The sequence below is a fragment of the Cibotium barometz genome, chromosome 4, assembly GCF_041138505.1.
Source record: "Cibotium barometz isolate CiBa-2024 chromosome 4, ASM4113850v1, whole genome shotgun sequence".
In the NCBI taxonomy this organism is placed as follows: Eukaryota; Viridiplantae; Streptophyta; class Polypodiopsida; order Cyatheales; family Cibotiaceae; genus Cibotium; species Cibotium barometz.
In genome coordinates this window covers 63,625,595-63,648,302 of record NC_141049.1, presented here as the reverse complement: position 1 = coordinate 63,648,302, position 22,708 = coordinate 63,625,595, and the positions used below count along the sequence as shown (strand labels likewise).

At 43.6% G+C, this 22,708-nt stretch overlaps 1 protein-coding gene across 1 annotated transcript; it reads right to left on the bottom strand.

The window, feature by feature from the left end:
• Positions 1–2,947: 2,947 nt before the first annotated feature.
• Positions 2,948–4,050, bottom strand: LOC147639499 (antifungal protein ginkbilobin-like protein). The gene is made up of 2 exons (XM_086791964.1): positions 3,898–4,050; positions 2,948–3,774 (listed from the first exon to the last, which is right to left on the bottom strand). The coding sequence occupies exon 2, from the start codon at positions 3,763–3,765 to the stop codon at positions 3,367–3,369; it is 399 nt and encodes a 132-aa protein (XP_086648090.1). The 5' UTR covers positions 3,766–3,774; positions 3,898–4,050; the 3' UTR covers positions 2,948–3,366.
• Positions 4,051–22,708: the final 18,658 nt, after the last annotated feature.

Sequence of the window (22,708 nt, the reverse complement as noted above, 5' to 3'; positions counted from 1 at the left end):
CATGAGAGACCTGTTCTTTCTCTCAACCACACCATTTTGCTAAGGTGTGTATGGCACTGTACATTGATGTCTTATGCCTTTTTCAGCCATATATGCATGAAATTCCTTGGACATATACTCCCCCCCTCGATCTGAACGAAGGGTGCCAACTTTACATTCACATGCATTTTCAGCCATGGATACAAAGTGCCTAAAGCACATAAAAACCTCTAACTTCTACTTTAATGGATACACCCAACTATATCTGGAGTAATCATCAATAAAAGTGATGAAGTAGAGATATCCCCTAATAGATGGTATCCTCATAGGACCACATACATCATTATGTATAAGCTGTTATTTCTTAATTGCTCTCACAAATCCATCCTTTGGAAATGATGCCCGAGGCATTTTACCAAGGATACACCCCTCACATACATGTCTAGCAGGGGTCTCACGAGTTGGCAACTCAGACACCATATCATGCCTTTGAAGGCATAACAAACTACCATAATTCAGATGGCCAAATCGTGCATGCCATAATTCTGCATCACTCATAGCATGAGTCGTAGAGATTGAGCAAGCATCATACTGCAACTTCTCAAATACATCCATCTTGTATAGGCCATAAAACAAGGTACCCGAGGTAATGAAAGAATAACCATCATTTCTATCCTAAACTGTACATCTGTCATCCAAAAATTTCACCATCAAGCCTGATAAGGCTAAGGCTGAAACTGACGGCAAGTTCTTCGCGGTAAGTTCTTCTTAATGCCTAGCACATATAAAACTTTAGAAAGAGTAAATGCACCCCCATTTGCAACAGTGAGCACAATTGTACCAACTCCTGACAGGATATGAGGAACCATTTGCACATGTGACGATTCCTGCACTTAGGACAGATTCTAGAGATGAGAACAAATTTTTTTGTGAAGTAATGTGCTTACTAGCACCACTGTCAAAGTACCAAGCGTCTGATTCTGCCATTGACATGCATACATCATAAACAGAAGGGTCATAACTACAATGTAGAGTCCATGTCCAATCATCTTGAGCAAAACTTGCAGATTCCTTCTTCTCTGCACTTGGTGGCAGATGCATCTACCACAGCCATGCCGGATTCTTTCTTTTTCTTCTTCTCTAGCCTTTTCTTGCACTCATTTATGTAGTGCCCTCGTTTCTTGCAATAGTGACACTTGCCCTTCTTTTTAGGCTTATCGTCTTCTTTCTCTACATCCTTATCTAAGGATTTAGATTTCGGCTTATAGCCACCATGCGAAGAAGCTTTATTTTTGCCTTTCTGACTGGCAAATAAAAGCTTGGTCACCAACTCGCATATAACAGATCTGTTTTGCCTAGACTGCTCTTCTGCAAGAGTACTGAAACCAGCTCATCAAATGTAAGGGCATTTGGATTTTCCTTCATCATGAGTCTAAGGGTAGAGGCAAAACTCTGATAAGAATCTGGCAATGCATTGAGAACTATGGGCACCAATGTACTATCTAAAGGACCACAATGGGTAGTTTTAGTCCCATCAAGTTTGTCCTCAGTAGACAACATGTTGAATACATCACTAATCACTACTACTAGCCATGACTGTCTACCAAATAAAAAATCTTTCAACACACTACAAGTACTTAGTATTCACTGAATGCAACCCCGAATGGCTGCCAACTGCCTGAATCACCTGCAAAGTGTATGCAAAATAACACAGAGTAGAGAATAGAGTGTTACTGGTGAAAGTATGATAGTCGATGTTGTTGAAGACACTGTAGATGTTGTTGCACACCAAATCTTTGCCGCTGCACAGTCCAAACACCCAAAATTGAGCAAAACCAATCCAAAATGATGCCTCTCCAGAACGTCTGCAGAAACATTGCGGTGCCCAAAACGCGCCCGAAACGTGCCCAAATCGCACCGCAGATCCTGAAAACGTTGTATACATTGTATACAACACACTGCAGTATATACCTTCTTTTCCTAAGAGGGTATCTCAATCGGAGACAGAAAAACAGGGTCGTGTGTGAGGAGGGAGGCAGACTACTAGATCAAGTGTCAACGGTAAGTGCACTCCACTTTGTTAGTCTTGTGCTAGTGAGTGTGGCACGTATTTAGTCTTTCTGTGAATGTGTATGCCCGTTGTTGATGAATGTAGGTGGTCCTCATTAACCTTGGGTTAACAATTTATAAACCCTTAAGTTCACCAAGAAAAGCATGAACTTCTTTAATGATTTAACTAACTAGGACTAGACACCCATTTAAAATTCATAATTTGAAAAAGATACAAGACACCATCAAGAAGGCTTGCACTTTTACATGTCATCCACAATTCCCAATAGAAGCAACATTAAGAAGAACTATTCATCATTCACAAGAGTTAACCCAAGAAAAAGTGGCATTCTATCCTAAACTAATAGGAAAACATGGAATTGCATACTAGACTGCATAATAAAAAATGAAAGGTCCAAGAAACTTATTTCTTTTTTTTAGGCCCGTGAGTCTCTAAAAACATAAAGGTAGGTAAAGACTTTATCCATGAAAAGTTTTGGAGTGCACAAAAAATTGAAGTTTAACTTCTTGGTTGTAGAGGACAAAAGAATGCCATGATAATATATAGCCTTAACACCTTCTCTTTATGTAAATATAATAGGGATATAAAATGCCTTATGGCTTCAAATACTTTGTGCCTACAAGAAACATTTTATATCCTTATTATGTAAATATAATAGGGATATAAAATGACCTTAAGGCTTCAAATACTTTGTGCCTACAAGAAACATGGACAAACAATGCTCTACATTACTTCAAAGACCATTTCAAATCAAGTGCATATTACTCAAGCCATGGAAGCATGATGCTCTATCCTAGAATTGAGCTCCTTTGTACACAATACATGCAAACCAAGCTAATAGAGATGTCTCCATTACAAATCCTCGATTTACTCAATTCAGAGAGAAAAAGTATTGCCTGGCTCAACAAATAGACTTGAATAAAGATTTGTCTAGAAAAAACCACAACACTATCGAGCTGTGTCACACTACGAACACATGCAAGTTTTTTGTTTTTCGAGCCGAGGTCAGAGACGACTCGTGCAAAGAAACGCTTTTGTCATTAGCTTCGTAGTCTTGGTCATGAGAGTGGTGACACGTGCAAGATGCACATGCCCATAGAAGAGCCAATAACTATCAGACATACACTAATTGATCACATCAGGACAAACGAGAAATACATTGTTTGCATGGCCATATTCACAAGCATACTCCAGTGTGTAACGGCGGTCGTTATTTGGGTCCCAAAACGCTGATTAATACAGGGGGGTGGGGACAATTATTTATTATGACAAACTGAAAGCTAGCTATCCTAATTCCAAGTACAAAGTAAGCGCCACTAGAAACGGTACTGCTCGTAGCGGAGGCAGCAGTCGCCGAACTTGACCTGAGCGCCGATGGCGTCGTTGCAGATGCCCCAGATGTGATTTGAGAGGTGGGAAAGGCAGTCGGTGCAGTCCTCGGGAGAGATGGTCTTGTCGCAGGTGGCCTCGCCGAAAGCCGGGCAGTTGGCTCCGCCGTTCTGCGTCTTGAAGTCGAAGTCGGCGTAGGCGGTGTTCTCCACCAGCTGGTGCAGAGTCGCGCCCAGGTTGCCCCAGAACGGGCTGCCGTTCGGGATGGGGTTGGCGTTGCACTTTGCGTACACGAACGACGTGTCCGACTCTGCATTGGCGGAGGCGCCCAACAGTACTGCAACAACCAGAGCCACCACCACGAGGAGCACCGGTATCTTCGTCATCCTTAAATCCTTCACAAATTATTATTATTTTTTAAAGAAATGATAATCAGTCATAAAAGGAGGTCAATACAAAAGCTCAGTAACACCTCCGATATATACTTCACATAAAAAAAAATCGAGGCAAAGCCTAACCTTAATTGGTCCACGGCGGGAAGTAGTGCTACGAACGTCCTAAAATGGATAGAATTACAATGCAAAGTGTGTAGTAGATAGAATCTCAGATGCGGGTAGCCTTATAAAGAGGGTGCTGGCGGAAAAGGGTCAAATAATGGTGGGAACTGTGTGTAGTGGGAAGTGCACATTGGGTCGCAATCAGCCGGGCAGGTGGAAAGGCTAGACTTTAAACGGTAAATTGGTGGGGGTGGGTAAAGCAGAGCAGAATGGCGTTTGTTGGCGGATCTTTTCTCCCTGCCTCCTCCAGTCGACTCCTGATTTCTTCCTGATACAGCTGCGCCTCTATCCAACTGTCAAGCACCCACCCATGACGGGCCACGCCCATTTGAGGGTTATCATTGCTCGTGGCCACGCCCATGTTTCGGAGCCCTTTTTTCTCTCATCGCTTTAAGCCTCCATCACTCGTTTCTCTCGCTCCCAAAAAGAGGTCCTCGACTCTCAATCAATTACTACTTACTCAATCTAGCATTTTCTGACCTTTCCCTAGTAGACTGGCTCACGTGTCTTCACAAAGTCAAGAAGTTCCAATACGCAACTTGTTAATTGAGTATTAATCAACAAACTTCTTTACGTCAAGGTCTCCTTCTGCACACCATTTCCGTGCGCATATTGAGCGGCCGCACGGCGCACACGCAAGCCAAGTGATGATCCAGATTCTTGACTCTTCCCAAGGTTTTAAGAGAAGGACAATATATTTTAGACTATAGAGCCTAGACCACTTATCGACTATATAGGAGCCTAAAAATGAGGGACCACTTATAGACTATATAGCAGCCTAGAAATGAGGGACCACTTATGTGTATGTTAAGTGTGAGAGGAGTATGAGCTCTTCCATTATTCATAACTTTGTGCCTTTGAGAATTTTGGATATTGTAAGCATTTCTTTATTGGTTATCGCTTGCATTATGCATGAGTATGTTAAGTGTGAGAGGAGTATGAGCTCTTCCATTATTCATAACTTTGTGCCTTTGAGAATTTTGGATATTGTAAGCATTTCTTTATTGGTTATCGCTTGCATTATGCATGAGTCTTACCTAATTCTTGGATGTGTGTGTGACAAAGAAGGGACCGGGAGGGGGGTGTCACAAGTAGTTTTTCTTTTTGCAGCTTTTCACGTTTTGCTACACACAAACAACCGTTCACAATCGAACCGACGATTAGTCCATCTCGCAAAGGCACAAGGAATCACACCGTTCACTTATACAATCCAATATGAGAGTCTCACGTTTATGATATTGTGGCACACAAGTATGCTCACCCACAAGATGTCTTTACTCACACTGTTCCTTTTAGCATGAGACAAAGCATCACACACTCAAGATATCCACTAGATATGTGTTGCGGGGTTGTGTCCCTTTCACTTAGCATACATGAGATGATTCAATACAATGAGTATTCAAACTGGGTGCAAACATATAAGCAAGAGACTCATACACATAGGATGTACTCATATAGCAAAACCCCTTTTATTAATTCTTCCACCAAGATATACAATGTGTATTGTAGACAAAAGCTTACTCTTCAAATTCTTCAAGTCTTAAATGGTATGTGTGTGTCAAGCCCCAAACAATGGCTCCACCGTACTCCGGACCGCAAGACAGCCCGGTGATGTTACCTTGGTCTCACTCTATATTTCTACCGACTGTGTGAGGCCCAGCGCCTCACTTCGTGTTGCCGTCTAGGATGCAAGTTCACCACGGAGCCTCCGCTGTCAAGGTACACCGTGTAGCCTACACCGTCAAGGCACCAAGCGCCCCAGCGCTTCTTGTGAGTCGGGCTCCCTCTTCACCACGACTCACACGGTCAAGGAGCACCCACTACCCTTATAGAGGCGGATTCCCGTTTCGCGCTGGCACACCCCCAGGGCACCGTGCACTCTGGATAGAACTCCCAAGCAAAACCCCGCTCCAAGCCCGAGAGGGGTTTTGCCTGTTTTGCACAAGCGCTCAAGCGCACACCCTCTATGATTCCGTGAGCACCTGGCTGCGCGATCACATTTGGCTACAGGCTCTCTTGATTGGCTCCTTCACTGTGTGTTAACCTTGAGGCATGAGGCGCCTCATGTAAGGTTGGCGCCTCAACCAACATGCATCTTCAATTCTCCAGCCCACGCCTCCTCCAGATCCACGCCGACGGCTAAGAACCCAAACCGTCCATGCCTAAAGAGACTAAGGTCTTAATATATTTTTCATGTTGGCACGCACACCCTTGGGGTGAACGTCTCCCTAGACCTCCAAGCCAACGTAGCCATCACAAGACGAATCATTCCATCGCGCATCTAGGTGTGAGGTGGGACTCGGGAAGTCGTCATCATGACCTTGCTAGATGAGCGTCCTCATCAAAGGAGGGGAGGGCAGGTAGCTAATATAAACTTCTTAGAACAAGTATTAATACATTGTAGAGACGGGCTTAGTGTCTAATTACAATCAAGTACTCTGGTGAAAGCACCGGAAAGATAGCCATTCCTATTTCTTTTCTTGAAAAGTGGAAATTATATATTAGAACAACGCATGAAAATATTTTCCTAAGACATATATAGACAAAACATGGCTAGCACATGGCCGGCTCTGATAGTAGAAAGAACAAACAAGGACATCACATGTTCGGCACATAGGGCTAGCTACTAATAGTAGAAAGAACAAACAAGGACATCACATATATTAGATATTAGGGACTTGGCAATGAAGTGTCGTGCATGAGTTAGTGTAAGAATGTGATCACACAAAGATTTCTCCTTGGAATATAATTTGATACTATTGGTGCTAAAGACTATGAAGCTAGCTAGGTGTGTCTTTAATCACATTTTGGCCTATTAACTTAATTATGTTGCTCAAAGGATCTAGCTTCTCAAAAGCTAGATTCCATAGGATTTTGAGCTTCTTTTGATTATCCAAAGCTGGCTAACCGAGTATCTTTGTATTCCCTTTTGAATCTCTCAGCTCTTGCTTTAATAGCATCCAACATGTCTTCTAGGGGAAGGAATCTTGTCTCTTAGCTCTTGCTTTTAATAGCATCCGTCAATGACTTCTAGGAAGAAATCTTGGTGGCTAATACTTTGAGCTCTAATTGCCCTCCTCATAGAGGTGGAGAGGAAGTTCCAAACACTTTGAACTACATTCTTAGGAGGAGTGAAAGAAGGGATCTCCTTTGATTCTTGATTCTTGATTTCTTACTGTGGAGCTGAGAAGAAGAAGAGGAAAGGAGTGGAGGGGAAGGATCCATACCTCATTCTCTTATTGGACTTGGTAGCAAAAATCTGCATTCGAACATGACGAGTTAATATATACTATATAATAGTTTTGGATACTACTTTCTTGAGAAACCAAGGAATCAAGAAACAGTTCACATACAAGTACACTCTGTAGTAGAATGGTATTGCAGAAAGGAAAATCAGGCACATTGCAGAAGTGGCAAATGTCTTGATGTCTGAAAATAATATGCCTAATTATTTTGGGTAGAAGCAGCAACAATTGTTGTTTACATTATGAAGAGGACCCCCACTGCAACTATTCATGGTATGACGCCTAAGCATAAGTTTATAGGCATAAAACCAGATATGTATCACTTGAAAGTATTTGGATGTATTGCAGATGTATCACAGTTCATATGTATTTGGATGTATTGCAGATGTATCACTTGATATGTATTTGGATGTATTGTAGATGTATCACACTTGATATGTATTTGGATGTATTGCAGATGTGCATCTTTCCAATGAAGTGAGAACAAAGTTGTATCCAAAGAAAGAGAAATGCATCTTCATTGGTTATGTCACTATAAGGTAAGAGGGCCTTAAGCGACACGTTGTTATTGATGAAACGTATGGGTGTCATTACGTGACACCCGTTTTAGCAACACTTTTAACAATTAGTACTGTCCCCAAAGCGAGTTTTTTTTTTAAGTATTGAGTGTCGCTTAGCAACACAAAGTGTGTCACTAAGTATAGGGTTAAACTTTCGTATACATGTGTACTTCAAATTTTCATTTGCATTGTGCTAGCTCTACATCCTGCCTTTTTTCCATAGTTTCCTACCTACATATGCACCCTCTTAGATCTCTATAGCCTGCTTTTCCACACCCTAGGCAACCTACTTTCTTACTTGGGTACACTTGACATTGCCCACATGCATCCTGCCATTACCTTGTTGTTGATCTTGCTTAGGCAGCAGACCGAGTAGATGCGAGTTTCCTTGGGGTTGTTTTGGAGGATGATATGGCCTCCTTGGCCTCTAGGGAGATTGTGACCATCACCGAGTGGATCTTCCCGACTAAGAAGTTGAGTAGGCAAAATTTTCTAAAGAAGAGAGAAGGGAAACATCGACGTAGTGCAAAAAGAAAGGAAGCAAGAAACAGTTTTGGTATCACCTAGAGAAGTAAGAGTCTGGTGTGCACAAATCTTCTCCCTCCTCGTGGACTTCTCTGCACACTTCATAGGCAAGAGCACGTAGTGTTGGGAAAACTCACTAGCCAGCTTAAGCACCTCAGCCACCAGATACTTGAGGACTGCTACAAGGTAGAGGCAAGCATCAAAAGTAATTTTTTAAGTTTTTAAAAGTATGTACTTGGATCAACTCTAATGCAAGATGATTATTGTGTCTTTTGTCTTGATCGAATCCTTTATTAATTTACATCATTTGTCAAGCCTCTAGTTCTCTTAATCACTTGACTATGAGGTTGATTAGTTTTGATCCTCCATAGACTAGCCTATATCCATGTTTTTAACAGCTCTCAAATAGTAAATGGTACCTCCGTCTACCGAGTGATCAGCCTCCTCTACATAGAGTTGATGAAGTCCATAATCTGATCAGCCATAGGAGAGATGCTTTCTTTAATACTGGCTATGGGTATTGACCAAGTAGCAAGGGTGAGTTTTTCACTCAAACCACTTTGTGTGTTACTCTCGTACTATGTTCCCCACCAGTATTGGCTATATTCTTGCATAGAGATGATGCATGCTAGCAAAAGGAGTGAGATTTTGTGAGTGCGCAAGCCACTCTTATTAAGAGAATGTACTTAAAGTTGTAATCAAGAGAAATTTATTGTGATGCCTATTGTGCAGAATCACTTATCCTACTTAGCTAACTCTCTAAGACAATTTAATTTACCATAATCCTAGCTAAACTAGCTCTGATATGTTAGAAAACATGGATCTAGGCTAGGCTATGATTCAGAGTAGCAGCATCAACAAAACAAACACAACAAACCAATTATTCAGAGCAACAACAACAACAAGCACACATAAGATTATGAAAACAACAGGCAGTCCAATGATTTAGGCAACAAACACACACAAGTGGAAGAGGCCAATCTATTAAGATAGGTGAGCTAGATAGGCTGAGGCAATTGGCAAAGACAGTAATCAAGATCAGGCTCAAAGAATTTTTCTTTTATTTGCGACAAACCATGTCACTTTGCAAAGCAGAATGTCGTATATATAAGAAATAGAGTAACATAAAAAATGACAAGTTGTCTAAACAATTATGCATCTTCAAGAGCAAGTAGGGTGAGAATTTGTTTGTTATGTAGCACATGTTGAATTTAGTGATTGCAGATGTATCCACAAATGATGATGATGTATCGTATGTGGATTTGGGAGACTCTAACCACATGACCTATAATGGCGAGTGGCTTTGAGATGTCAAAAATCTAGAAAAACTAGGTTATGTAGAGAAGGGGGGGGATGTCATGGCTCATCCTATTTCTCACATTGGGAATGTGCCATCAATATGAAAGCCCTATTTTTCTATGGCGTATAAGGCGTTGTACACTACTTCTTAATGCCTTTTTTGTGCCAAAAAATCTATGAATACATTGGACATATATGCCCTCCCTAGTCTAAACAGAGAGTTTGAATTTTTAAGCCAGTTTCATTTTTAACCATAGCAACAAAGTGTTGAAAATGAGAAAATACCTTTAATTTTTCCTTCATAGAGTAAGACTAGTTGAACTTGCTATAATCATCAAATGGATATAACAAAATATAAGTTTGCTATAATCATCAAATGGATATAATAAAATATAAGTTTCCTCCCAAATAATTAGTCCCCATTGGACCACGCACATCACTATGTATAAGCTATAATTTGTGATCAACTCTATTTGCTGCATTCTTTAGAAAAGGTTGGCAACTAACTTTGCTACGGATGCATCTTTCATAAACATATTTTGGTAGTGGATTAAGTTGAGGAAGCTCCTCTAGCATCCCACATTATTGGAAAAGCATCAAACCACCAATAGAAGCGTGGCCAAATATAACATGTAATAATTGGGCATCTTTCATTACATTAGAAGTGTCTACCAGACAAGCAATATCACACTTATCATACATTATTGCAAATGGGGATTAATCCACCACATGCTCTATGTACATGTTCACATCATCTCTATAGGGAGGAAATTTTAGCCATTTTTATAGTAGTGATGCGTGGACGTAGACTATTAATGGGCCAGTACACTTTTTCCCTCTTTAGGAAGTTTTTTCCCCCTAGCGTATTTACACACTCTTGTGAGTGTGTGTAAGGAACCGTATCATGTCACTTCACTTATACTTGTTCCTTACACACACCCTTGTGATTGTGTGTAAGGAACCATATCATCTCACTTCACTTGTACTTCACTCATTCTCATCAATCTCCTTTGATCATTGTGCATCTATATATCACTCCTTGCTTGCTCTATCTACATGTGTGTTTCTACCTTGATCTCCACTCCAGCAGAGGGAGGATGTTCAATCGGTCATGGTTCATCCTCTTCCTCTTCAGGTTTGCGTCTAGCTATGTGAGCTCTTAAATTCCCATTCATCCAATGTGATAAGTAAGTTACAAACTTTCTTAAAGAAAAGAACTTGGGTTGTAGTAGAGGCCACGAGGAGGGTGGTAGGAAGTCTACGAGGGGGATTGGGTAGGATGTCGAATATACGCGAAAGGGGGGGTGATTGGAGTTGTGAGGGAGGGGGAGTGAGTGAAGTGTCGCGAGGGGGGGTAGCGGACATTCGCCAGAGGTTGGGGGTGAGGGGTGAGCCACTGTAATGAGGGTCTCGCACAATCTCACTTTTCCCCTTCAAGTTACCTATGTGCTGAACCACTACCATCCCAAATAAACCAACAATCTACTAGTCCGTCCCTCTCCTAGTAATAAGAACCCACTAAGCTATCAACATCCAAGACATCCATCACAACATAATGTAAACATCATAGCACTAGCTATCTCTGCATCACATCATCACATCTTCTAATAATCAATCACCACAACTCTTTACTCACACACCCACCACGGAGCCACAACTCTGTCGTCACAGCATGTAATACTTCAAATAGTAGAGAGAGGCCACAACCCCTTCACACATACATCAAGCCCAAGGAGGCTGTATTCCAGAAAACCCTGAATATACAATGATAATCAATTATGCCCCCCCTGAACCTGGCTTGGCACACGCACACCGTGTGTGCCCTGGCTCTATAATCCTACTTACCACATAGGTAGGTGTGGCTTTGCCGAGAAGGTTGTCCACTGCCTTACTCTCTAGAATCACGCAGGTGTGACCCTGCTCTGCTCTGCTGCTTGCTTCCTCTGCTTCAAAGGGTTCCACGCTAAACAGTCGTCGCCTCTGCAACCCCCTCCTTTGCCACAACCTGCTGATGCGCATACCAGCCTTGCTATAGCCCACGGCTGCCCACGATGCTCTTCGCTTGCTACTTGGTGTAGGTGATGCCCCTTCGCATGACCCGGCTGCTCTCTATATGTAGGCAGCTACTCCACGATGGGACCCGGCTGCTTTGTATGTAGGCAGCTACTCCACGATGGGACCCAACTGCTCTAAGCGTAGGCGGCTGCCCCTTGATGCGCTACCCGGCCATCTCCTTGATGCAATCCGCCCCTACGCACTGTGTAGCCGGCCGCCTTTGTGCGCCTCCTCTCGCTTGCCCTGTGTGTTGTGTGTTGTGTTGGTGCCTAAGCCCTCTATGCTTATGCATACACGCAACCGGCCATCAGCTACGCCAACCGCCTCATGGATGCACATCGTATCCCCTCCATGCTCCATTGTATGGTTGCCTACCCCTTGGCCTTGTGCCCATTCGTATCTCCGACCACCATAGGCTTCCACACCATGCTTAGTGTAATGTACCCACACCACACCAAGCTTGTCCGACCACCTCCATCTGAACGGACTTGAACCATAATACTTGGACCCTTAGTGAGCTCTCCTAAGGCCCGGTTCAACTATAACTCCATAAACTCTTGCAGCTCCATTTACAAGTCTTATGCTAGCTACTCCCGCAACTCCTCTGTCGGCTGCGAGCATGCGGTATCCCCCGCGTGTCATTCATGACCTTGCATGACGAGCATCCTCGTCAAGCCACCATGAGGGGGGGAAGGTGAGTGAAGGTTCAGGAGGGGGGCAATAGACAGTCGAGGGGGTGGCAGTTGGGGTGAGAAAGAGGGGGGTAGTTGATTGAATCGCGACGAAGAGGTAAGGGTGGTCAACACGGGATGGGGTGGATGGGGAAGTCGACGAAGTGAGGTGGGTGGATAGTTGAAAAAGGGGCTTGGTGGAGCGGACATTCGGCCAAGAGGAGGGGTTGGATAGTTAAGGCGGAAATTCGGCCAAGGGGAGGGGTTGGATAGTTGACTAGGGGGGAGGGTGGACAGTCGAGGGGGAGAGGAGGAGAGGGTGCCGTGAAGGAGGGGGGTGATTGGTGGGTGAAGGGTCTCAAGGGGGCACAATGGACAGTCAAGGGAGAGGGGAAGAGGTGCCATGAAGGAGGGTGGTGATTGGTGGGAGGAGTTCGCGAGTGGGGGAGTTTGAGGTATGAGAGGATGAAGGAGAGGAAATTCAAGGGGGGGGGATGGAGAGGTTGCTGTGATGAGGGAGGGGGTGAGTATGTCTGCTAGGGGGTGGAGAGGTTAGCTAAACGATGAAGGGTTGAGGTGAAGAGAATGTACGCGAAAGGGGGGGTGTACGTGAAAGGGGGTGATTGGTGAGAGAGCGTCACGACGTCCACCAAGGGGGGGAGGGGGGGACAGGACGAGAGGATGTTCACGAGGGGGCAAAGGGGGAATGTTGAGGGTGAGAGGGCATCCCTGAGGGAGGGGATGAGTGGGTGAGAGGATGAGGGAGGGGGTGAGTGGGTGAGAGGATGTCCACCAAGGGGGGGGGGGTCGAGTGGGTGTGACAGGACAAGGGAACATCCACAAGGGGGTAAAGGGGGAATGTTGAGGGTGAGAGGGATTCCATGAGCGAGGGGGTGAGTGTGTGAGAGGGCAAGAGGATGTCCGCCAAGGGGGGGTTAAGCAGTGACAGGACGAGGGAACGTATGCAAGGGGGGGCGAAGGGGGAATGTTGAGGGTGAGAGGGCATTCGTGAGAGAGGGGGTGACTGGGTGGAGAGGATGTCCGTTAAAGAGAGGGGAAAGGGTTAGAGGATGTCCACCCACAAGAGGGGGGTTGATTGTTGATAGGATGAAATGATGTCCCACCAAGAGGAAGGGTGAGGATGAGAGGACGTCCGCTAGAGGGGGTGAATGGGTTAGAGGGCGAGAGGAAGTCCACCAAGGGGGGGTGATTGGGTGATAGGACGAGGGGTTGGAAGATGAACTGGGGATGGCAGACAAACCAAGGGGTGAAGTTGACGGATGAGCCAGAGCACGGTTGAGGGAATAGTTGGGATGTTTTTTTTAAAGAGACTAAGAGGGACACTTGCCTGCCAAGATGGGTAGGTCTTGCATTGGTTTTCTATGGGAGGTGATCTTGCTGCGTCCAGACATAGTGGCATGCCCGCTAGTATATTTGGTGATCGGTTGTTGAATGGGGGCTTGAAGTGAAAGAAAATACTCCCACATGGGGTGACAGGAGTTGTCCACTTGTGGTGGAATTGCGGTACTAGAATGGGATGAGGGTTATAGGCGTGGCTGCTAGAGATAGGAGGTGGCACTTGCCTACCAAGGTGGCCAATGGTCCTAGAGGTTGTAAGATGGTTTCCAGGAGATAGGTAAGTGTGCGTGGCAAGGATCAAGGGCATCCGTGATGGCATGATCAGAAGAGGAGGAAGATTCACGGTTGGTCCTTGTGGTGTAGAAGAGGAGGTAAGGTTGAGGATGACCGAGATGAAATAAGGTGATGATGGAATAGATAGTGCGGAGCATAAGGGTAACTAGTCTTGCTTAGCTATGAAGTAGACGGGACAAGGGAAGGGTGCCAATAGGAACGCTGACGTTGGCAAGGAACTGAGGGCTAGAAGGCTAGAAGGCTAGTGGAACCATCGTTAGTTGGGAGTGAGGAAAAGGTGTGCAGGCCAAAGGAATTTTCTTTTTCCTATAGCAATGCTTGGCTCAATTCAAGATGGGTCCTTCCAAATTGGAGACTTAGGTGGGCTTGTTTGGCCCTTCTTCTTGGGGGCTCTCCGCAAGCATTGACCTCCACCATGTAGGATGTGAGGATTTCCGCTACACCTGAAGCCAGCAAGCAGAAGTTGGTTGGCCGCATCACCTTGAGGCCTACTGCACCACGGAGTGTGAATTCCGGCATGAGGTTCACACCAGAACCACCGTTAACGCAATCGTTGAGGAAAGTGGGGTGCCATAAATCCCCACACAGAGGCGGGGGCTCCTGTACTCTATAAGGGATGGATTTGTACGACTAATACCCATGCAGTCGACAACACCAAAGGGAAAGGGAAACCCACCATACTACCCACCACTAAAATTGGTGGTCGTACCATTGAGTTGCTCTAGTAGTGTATTGAGACATTGTCATACGTTTGGGCTAATCCAGTGCAGATCAAAGAGGTTCATTGACATGGTATTTCGTGGGTAGATCCTCCACTATTGTGGTTTGGAATGTGGAAAAGAAGGGGTTGGTGGGTTGTCCAACACAGAAAGTTGATTGTGGAGGTCCTTGAAGGCCTGAGAAGGACTGATCTATGACTGTGCAGGGAATGGGGAGAGCTTTATCATATGGCTCATCCCCTTGTTGCTCTTGAGGCATGGCCATCCTTTGAGATCTGGTGAGACCACTATGGTGGATGGTGGGTAGGTGTTGGGGTTGTGACGGACACTCCGAGAGTGAGAGAGGAAGGTTGGCAACAAGTGGATGGAGGATGTCCTATGGAAGAAGGATGTCTTCTGGATGTCCTATGGAAGAAGGATGTCTTCTGGATGGAGGATGTCCTACAGAGACTAAGTGGATGTCCTATGGAAGAAGAATGTCTTCTGGATGTCCTATGGAAGAAGGATGTCTTCTGGATGGAGGATGTCCTACAGAGATTAAGTGGGTGGTTGGGGTTGGAAATGTGAAGTCAAAGGATGTGGATGCCCTTTGTTTGGGGCAATCCTGAGTATAATGATCCTTGGATTCCGAACAGTGCGGCGCACCTTTAGGAAGGGGGCAACAACTTTGGTAATGACCGTATTCCCCACATCTATAGCAAATGACGGGATGATTGCAAGGTTGGGGAGGGCAAATAGGATGATTCACGGCAGGGACTACTGTCATGGTGGTTGGGTTAGGAGGATTTGGGATGAGTGGTAGAAGGTAGGTCGCCTGGGGAGTGGGTGGGCAAGGAGGAGGTGTAGTAGCATAGAAGGGTTGTGGAAAACATCAACGAGCAGCTATAGAATAATGGGAAAAGTTGGGGACTGCCAAGGTGGAATAAGGAGGTTGTTGTTGATGGAGTTGATGGAACCCCTTGAGGTGGTAGCACTCTTTATCTTCATGTAGTCTTTTTTCACAAAAGGAGCAATACTTCCTTTCTCGGCAATCTTGGACGGTGTGCACAAGTGACTAGCATATGGCACACCATAGCCCCTTTATTGCTTTGTGCTGGGCCTTTAATTCTTTAATCTCCCTTTTGACCTAGAGCAAGGTACTTTCCTCAACTAGGAAGTTTCTAGCTCATTTTGAGTGCCTCCAACTCCCGCTTTAGCTGAGCCACCGGGTCATCCAATTGTGTCACTGTTGGATATATAGAGCCGACATCACACCTCAAACATGAGTCGTGCATTTTCAAGTTGGAAGGCTAGCTCCTAGAATTCCAACAATGTTGTTGGTGTGGGAAAACTCTCCCGAATCTTCTGCTAGGTGGATCTAGGTAATGCTTATTTCACCCACTACGCACCATGAAGTCACCAGGGTAAGCGAGCCACCAGCACTGTGGTCCGTGTCATGAGTTTCGACACTCTCTCCCCTGGTAGCAGTTGGAGCTTCCCTAGCTCTTGGAGAATGCGGTTATCATAGTTACCAGGATGCAAGGTCCTAGGAAGGTGTCCTTCAGAGTGGTCCAATTTGTAAAGTGGTCAATTGGAAACCTACTGAATCACTTGTCTGTAGAACCTTCGAGAGTGGATAGAAAGAGCACCAAGAAGGCATCCTCCTGCTCAAGACCTCAACTCTTACAAATGGATATGAACCATCGGATGTGGTCATCCACATCCTCAGGATGATCCTTTAAATGTGGGAAGCTTGACGTTGACTCGGCCCAACCATAGAAAGGGGTTTTGCGTGCTAGGAGGATTGGCTGGACCATGATGGTTGGCTTGGCCTCCTCCGTTTCCCAAGGGTGGGGTTCCCAAAGTTAGTCGCCACATAGGAAGAGGCAGAGGAGGTTCCTTGGGGTGGTAAGTAGTTGAACCTCTTCCGACTATGGCCGCATATTGAGAGAGGCCTCGTAGATGGGTGACTGGACTACCACGAGAGCGTGTATTGGGCATGTAGAGAGGATGCAACATGGAAAGAGGATGTAACAGGAAAAGAGGATTCAACATGGAGGAAGTGTGAGCTATCATGACTCCCAGTTCGACAGTCCCATTGGGCGTGCCAAATTTTAGTGTACATGTACCTGGGCTAGCTTCCCAGCACACTACGTGGTGGCTCTTCTTTGGATAGTATGTCCAGAGTCCTTGATGCTCATGACACAACACAAAAGACACTATGTAGCAGAACACAACACAAGGAGAGACGAAATTGTGGAAGGGAACAAAAACACTTTTACTACTCAGAGAACACTGATACATGTCCTTCACTATATTGTGCACACTCAACATAGGTCACAGTGACACAGTTCAAGCTGATGATTAAAAAAGGGGTACAAAATAGGTACAAAGTGGTATCTCAAGGATGAGCATGAGGATGTCCTCCAAGTGAGATAGGGATGCAGGATAAGGATGTTCTCCAAGGTAGATAAAGAGGATGTCCTCCTGGGATAAGAATCAAAGGATGTCATCCAAGAAGCTAAGTGAGAGATGAAGAGTGAAGGATGTCGGATATCTTTCAGGATGAGTCGAGGGACCATATATGCCTGAGGTCTAGTCGGTGTCATCTATCTTTGGTGGATGCCATGAGGTGGCAGCAGCGTAGCCTTTGGTGGAATCTCCTATCTCTAGAGATGCCATTGGAGTGTCAATCAGTACCATTGGAGACTTCAATGCTACAAATGGCATAGACTCACTGTGGCAATGGACAATCCGTGCTGCGGTGGATAGTCCATGTGTTGGCGTGAAACTATTGCCATGGATAATTCATGTAGGGTGGACAGTCTGTGTCGGTGTGACATTGTTTTGCAGTGGACAGTCTATGTAGGGTGGACAGTCCGTGTTGTGGTGGACAGTCCATGTGAGGTGGGCATCCTTGGTGGATAGTCTGTTTGTGCAGGGTGGACAATCCATATGGGCACCCCTTGGTGGCTACACATTTTCTCTTTCCTGAACATAGGATTAGGGTACTCCTTGAGTTACTCCGAAAGGTTTTCATAGTCTATGAGGTTTTCATAGTCTATAAATTTCTTTTGTTTGTGAAGAGTGCATTTTCTTTTCTCTGTGAAGACTGGGTTTGAGTAGGAGATCACTATAGTTGTCTCTGCAAGAGGGAGGCGACCTCAAAGCTCTTATCTAGGCCACTTTCAATGGTCACATCTTTCCCTTGACAAGTGATCGTGCATTATGTTTGCACGTGCTCTTCAAGGTCTTCTTCTTCTAGAGCTCTGGTTCTGGTTCATTGGCCTTTTTAGGGGGGCCACTACATTTTTTAGGGGCTACTATAACTTTTAGGGATTCTACCTCTAGCTCTTTGGTTATTTGCTTCAAAGTTGAAGCAAGCTGGGCTTTTTGCTTATTGGCATCCTTCGATGTTCCTTTCACTTCTGCCCTACTCTTAGCTTGAAGCTTTCTAACAGCATTAAGGAGGGCTATGTGAATGACTCCTCCTTGTACACTTAATAAGTTAAGGCTAGTCGAAGTGTAAGCATATGCTTCTACCATGGGAACCATTATCACTCTATTGGGACAATCCTTGTAAGCAAGGTCAAATCCCCACTTATAACACATGCCTCCATAAGGAATTACATTTTGGTTGGGCACAAGAGTCTGAGTGCTTGGATCACTCAGCAAATTCGGTGTAGGGTCTTTGTGTGGGTACTTCACAATATGGTGTGGGTCTTTGCATCGAAAGGTGGCATTTGTACCATATTGTTGAGGTCTCTTGCACTTTGTTGCTCCACATCTTTGAATAGAGAGGTGAAGTCTATGCGTGAAGCCTATATAATATGGCTTTTATACTATATTGAGGTCTCTCGCTTCTTATTGCACCATAGCTTCAAACAAAGGGGTGTACTCTTTGATTGAAGCCTATTTAGGATACCCATAGGGATCATATTCTTTCTGCTCATATGGGTCTTGTTGGTCATCACACTTATAGCTTTCTTATTCTTGGGGTGGTAGTACTGGAGGTGGATATGGTGATTAGGGCAATCTAAACATACCTCAAAGTAAAGGATTTTGATAGGTATAAGCACTGAAGCTTATGCGTGTTAAGGAGTGACTGGTGGGGCTAGAAAGGCCAATGGTTGCCTTGGTGCGAGGACCGTCCACCCTTTTAGGTTTTTCCAATACCAACAATGATTTGTGTCATGGTTCCCCTCCTAGAGCTTGGCCAAATGAACACAAAATTGTTATTGTCTAGGCCTTAGCATTTGACACTCTGTACTCATATAATTTTGGCAGCAAATTGTGCACCAAACCATATTTCTTCATGGGAATAGATGTGTGTGTCCTACTTGAGGTGTTGGATGGGGCTATTGAGGTTGCCCCCTTAGGGTTGACCTTGCTACTAGCCTATACAGTTTAGCGTATTCTCTAGCAACTTGTCCATACTCGTGTCCTTAACCAAGACTCTAGATGGTGTTGGTTGGTCACCCTTGGCCAACGATGAGACTTTCGATCATGCGTCCCCTATCTCTTGGTTTAGGTGGATGACTTCTAAATCCTTGTCTTGCAGGTTGTCCACTAAGTCTATTGTCTTGCAATAATGCAACACTCATAAAAGGTGTAGTGTTTAGACTTGTAAAGATGGTCATGAAGCCTTTTGCTCTTAAGGCCAATCATAAAGCAATCAACAATAGATCATCCAATTTTTCATGTGTTACTTATGTGGAGATACTTGGTTCTAGCATTGTAATTTCGCACTGTCTCTCCCTCCTCCTGCTTGAGGTTATAGATTTGTGTAATGGGGTTGCATCTAGCTCCACTGGGCATGAGAATCCCACTATGACAATGTGTCTCGAGACCTCGTAGGTTGGCCTTTTCTAGTGTATTTAGAGACCTAAACCATTGGCATGCTTTGCATTCTCAAGGCAAGGCAAAGTTCAAATGAGCAGATCCTAGTGGGATCCCATGGCTTTGAGTTCCATCAAATTTGGCAACAATCATCCTTGAGATGTGGATTGGCTTGGTTTTTCCCAACTCTGAGCCTCGAGGTATTATGTTAGTTGCAATCCCTTCCCATTTCGAACCCCATCCTCAGTATGTATTCACATGTGAGTGGAACGTAAGGAGGTGGTTGTACTAAACCCTCTATTTCAGGGTATCATATTCATGTAATGAAACGTAAGGACATGGTTTCATGAAACCCTCTATTTCAGGGTAAAGGATCTCTTTCCCGTTTGGGGTTGGCCTATGCAGTTTTTCCAATGGCACTTGTCCTTCACCAGCCTGGATTTAAGTCTGCACGCTCACCGACGGCAAAGGACACTTCTGTGAATTCCCTTGTGGATCTCTTTGTTGTGATGAGGTAGTCTCTAACATTGTCTCCTTACCCCTCCTCATGTTCGTTGTTCCTCCTCCAAACAGAGAGGAACTAGAACTTGGTTCTATGGTAAAAGTGCTTCTATAATGGGCTCATGTGGAGAGCAGGACTCATGCTTACATTGTGTGTTCTTACTATTATGTGTACTGAGAAACACGTGTCCCTAGTGGTATATCAATAGAGACATGTCCCATTTACCAAGCTCCGGTTGTTGGTCTACTTGCTAATCATGGTGTGCTTCAGATAAACCTCAACACCAAATGTTTAACACATTATGGTGCCATATATGGTTTGATCGCTTCCTGTAGGAGGGAACTTTGAGGTTCTAGGTCCTTCTCCCACTCCTTCACTAGAGCTACACCCAAAGATGGGGGGTTGAATGCCTTCTTCATAAAATTTAAGGCGCTATTTACAAAGCCAGTTGATGAATCTAGAGTTTGGAGGCTCTTGTTTCCAAGGATTCCATTGTTCCTCCACTCATGGTTGTGTTTCGTTGGTTAATTTCCTCCCAAAGCTCCTTGCTTGAGGTGGATCTGAAGAAAACTAGCCTTCTTAGCAAGGAAGCACTATGCTAAGTGTGCTAGTCATTTTACTGGGATAGAAGGTTTGGTGGGTTTGAGCAAGTGTGGTTTGATGCGCTGAAATTCATTGTATTATCATTTCCAACGACGATTAATCCAAATGGGATTTGCGTCAAGTCCTTGGTGCTTATGGATCACATCTAAAAATAGTTTCTGAACAAGTTTATGCATTGCATATGATCAAAAATGATTCTATACAAATGACTAGCTTTTACACTAGATCGACCAAACTTAAAAATAGTCCTTTATTACTATTTTTAAATAACTATGTACACTAAGTTTGTAGACTTTCCCTATTTGACATTAAGCTTATGGTGGTAAGGCTACTTTATATGTTCCAACGCTATCTTACACAAGTTAAGTGTTTGTTCATGTGGGTAAGATGGCAAAGCGCCTTACGGTAGGTCAGGCGAGCGAAAGCACATTAACCAACGGAGTGGTTAACAATCACCCATGGATAGTATGTCCTAGTATGTCTTAAAATTTTCCTTTGTTTGGGTGCCAATTTCATGTTTGCTACACTACATTGTTGCATTTTGCTAGCCGCTCCATCGTGCTTCATGCCATATGTGCTATTTGATATGTATATTCACCCATATCCTCTCTTATGAAGAAAAGCCATTAGAATAATAATTATTGGCTTTAAAACACAATTTCTATTTGGGTGTTCTATTCACCCAGTTTCTATTTGGCTAATAATTAAGTGGTTGCTAGCCTATAAATACCCTCCCTTCTTGCTCTACCACTACACAACCTTCATCGCCTTGTTTGCCATTAGCACCACTACAGTCACCATAGTAGCCCCGTTACTATGCCCATTGTTCTAAAGTTGGGCACCTCCACCTCCAAGTCCATGACCTGGATTACCTTCTCCTCAAATGCACAAGCATACCATACCCATAAAAAACATATATATATATATATATATATATATATATATATATATACATATACATATATATATACATATACATATATATATATACATATACATATACATATACATATATATATATACATATACATATATACATATACATATACATATACATATACATATATATATATATACATATACATATACATATATACATATACATATACATATACATATACATATACATATATATACATATATATATATATATATATATATAGACAGAGAGAGAAAGAGAGAGAGAGAGATTAACGTCTACAAGAGGCCAAAGTGGCCTATGAGACTAGAGTACCAATATATCCAAAACTCAAGGAAGCTAAATGTCCCGAGTAGAAAATGAAAAGCATAAACTGAAAAACAACTAGCTACTATAACATGTGGCCGAAGAGGAACTAGTGGTCTGATACAATTGCCAGAAAAAGGCATATCTGATAAAGTGTGGAACTCGAAATATGGTAGGCTATGGGCTCCCACCTTCCTTGGTTTCTTGTCTACCGTGGGCTTCTTCCAAGTGAGCAACATCATATAATTAGTGCATTGAAGTTTTAAGTTTTCTATGTCCTCATAACAAATGCTAAAATGAGCGTTGAAACACACAACCAGTGAGAAAAAAAAGCCAACTTGTAGTGTATTTTTTAAGGTTGATTTTGGGAAAAAGGACCAATCGATTTGCAGAGGGTTTTTTTAAGAGTATTTTTATTAAAAATTCTGGAAAATAAGGATTAACAAAAATACCACCTTTGGAAAAAAGGTTCAAATTTCAAACAACCTTAATTTATAGATAAAGACTAATAAATGTCTTTAATAATATTTATAGATCATATTTATTTTATATATTCCTTGCAGAGTCTAGCCTATATCCTCTTTAGGAGGAGAGCGTAGATTCCATAAAATAAAAGGAACAAGTGTCATTACCTATATATATAATGTACATTACACCTATCGCTTATTTTTAATGGTGGTGGTGAGAAGAGTATCAGTTGGATACTCCCCGCACCTTCATATATGTGTGAAGCTAGTCGGCATTGTGTAACATTTTCTATGCATGTAGACTATCACTTTTGTGAGGTTGGGGCATAAATGTTAGTCAACACTTCTATTCTAGTATGCAACCTTTTAAAGTTGTGGATTATTTGTGAATGCAAGTATAGAGAATGTCATTTGTGTAATCCATGTTACT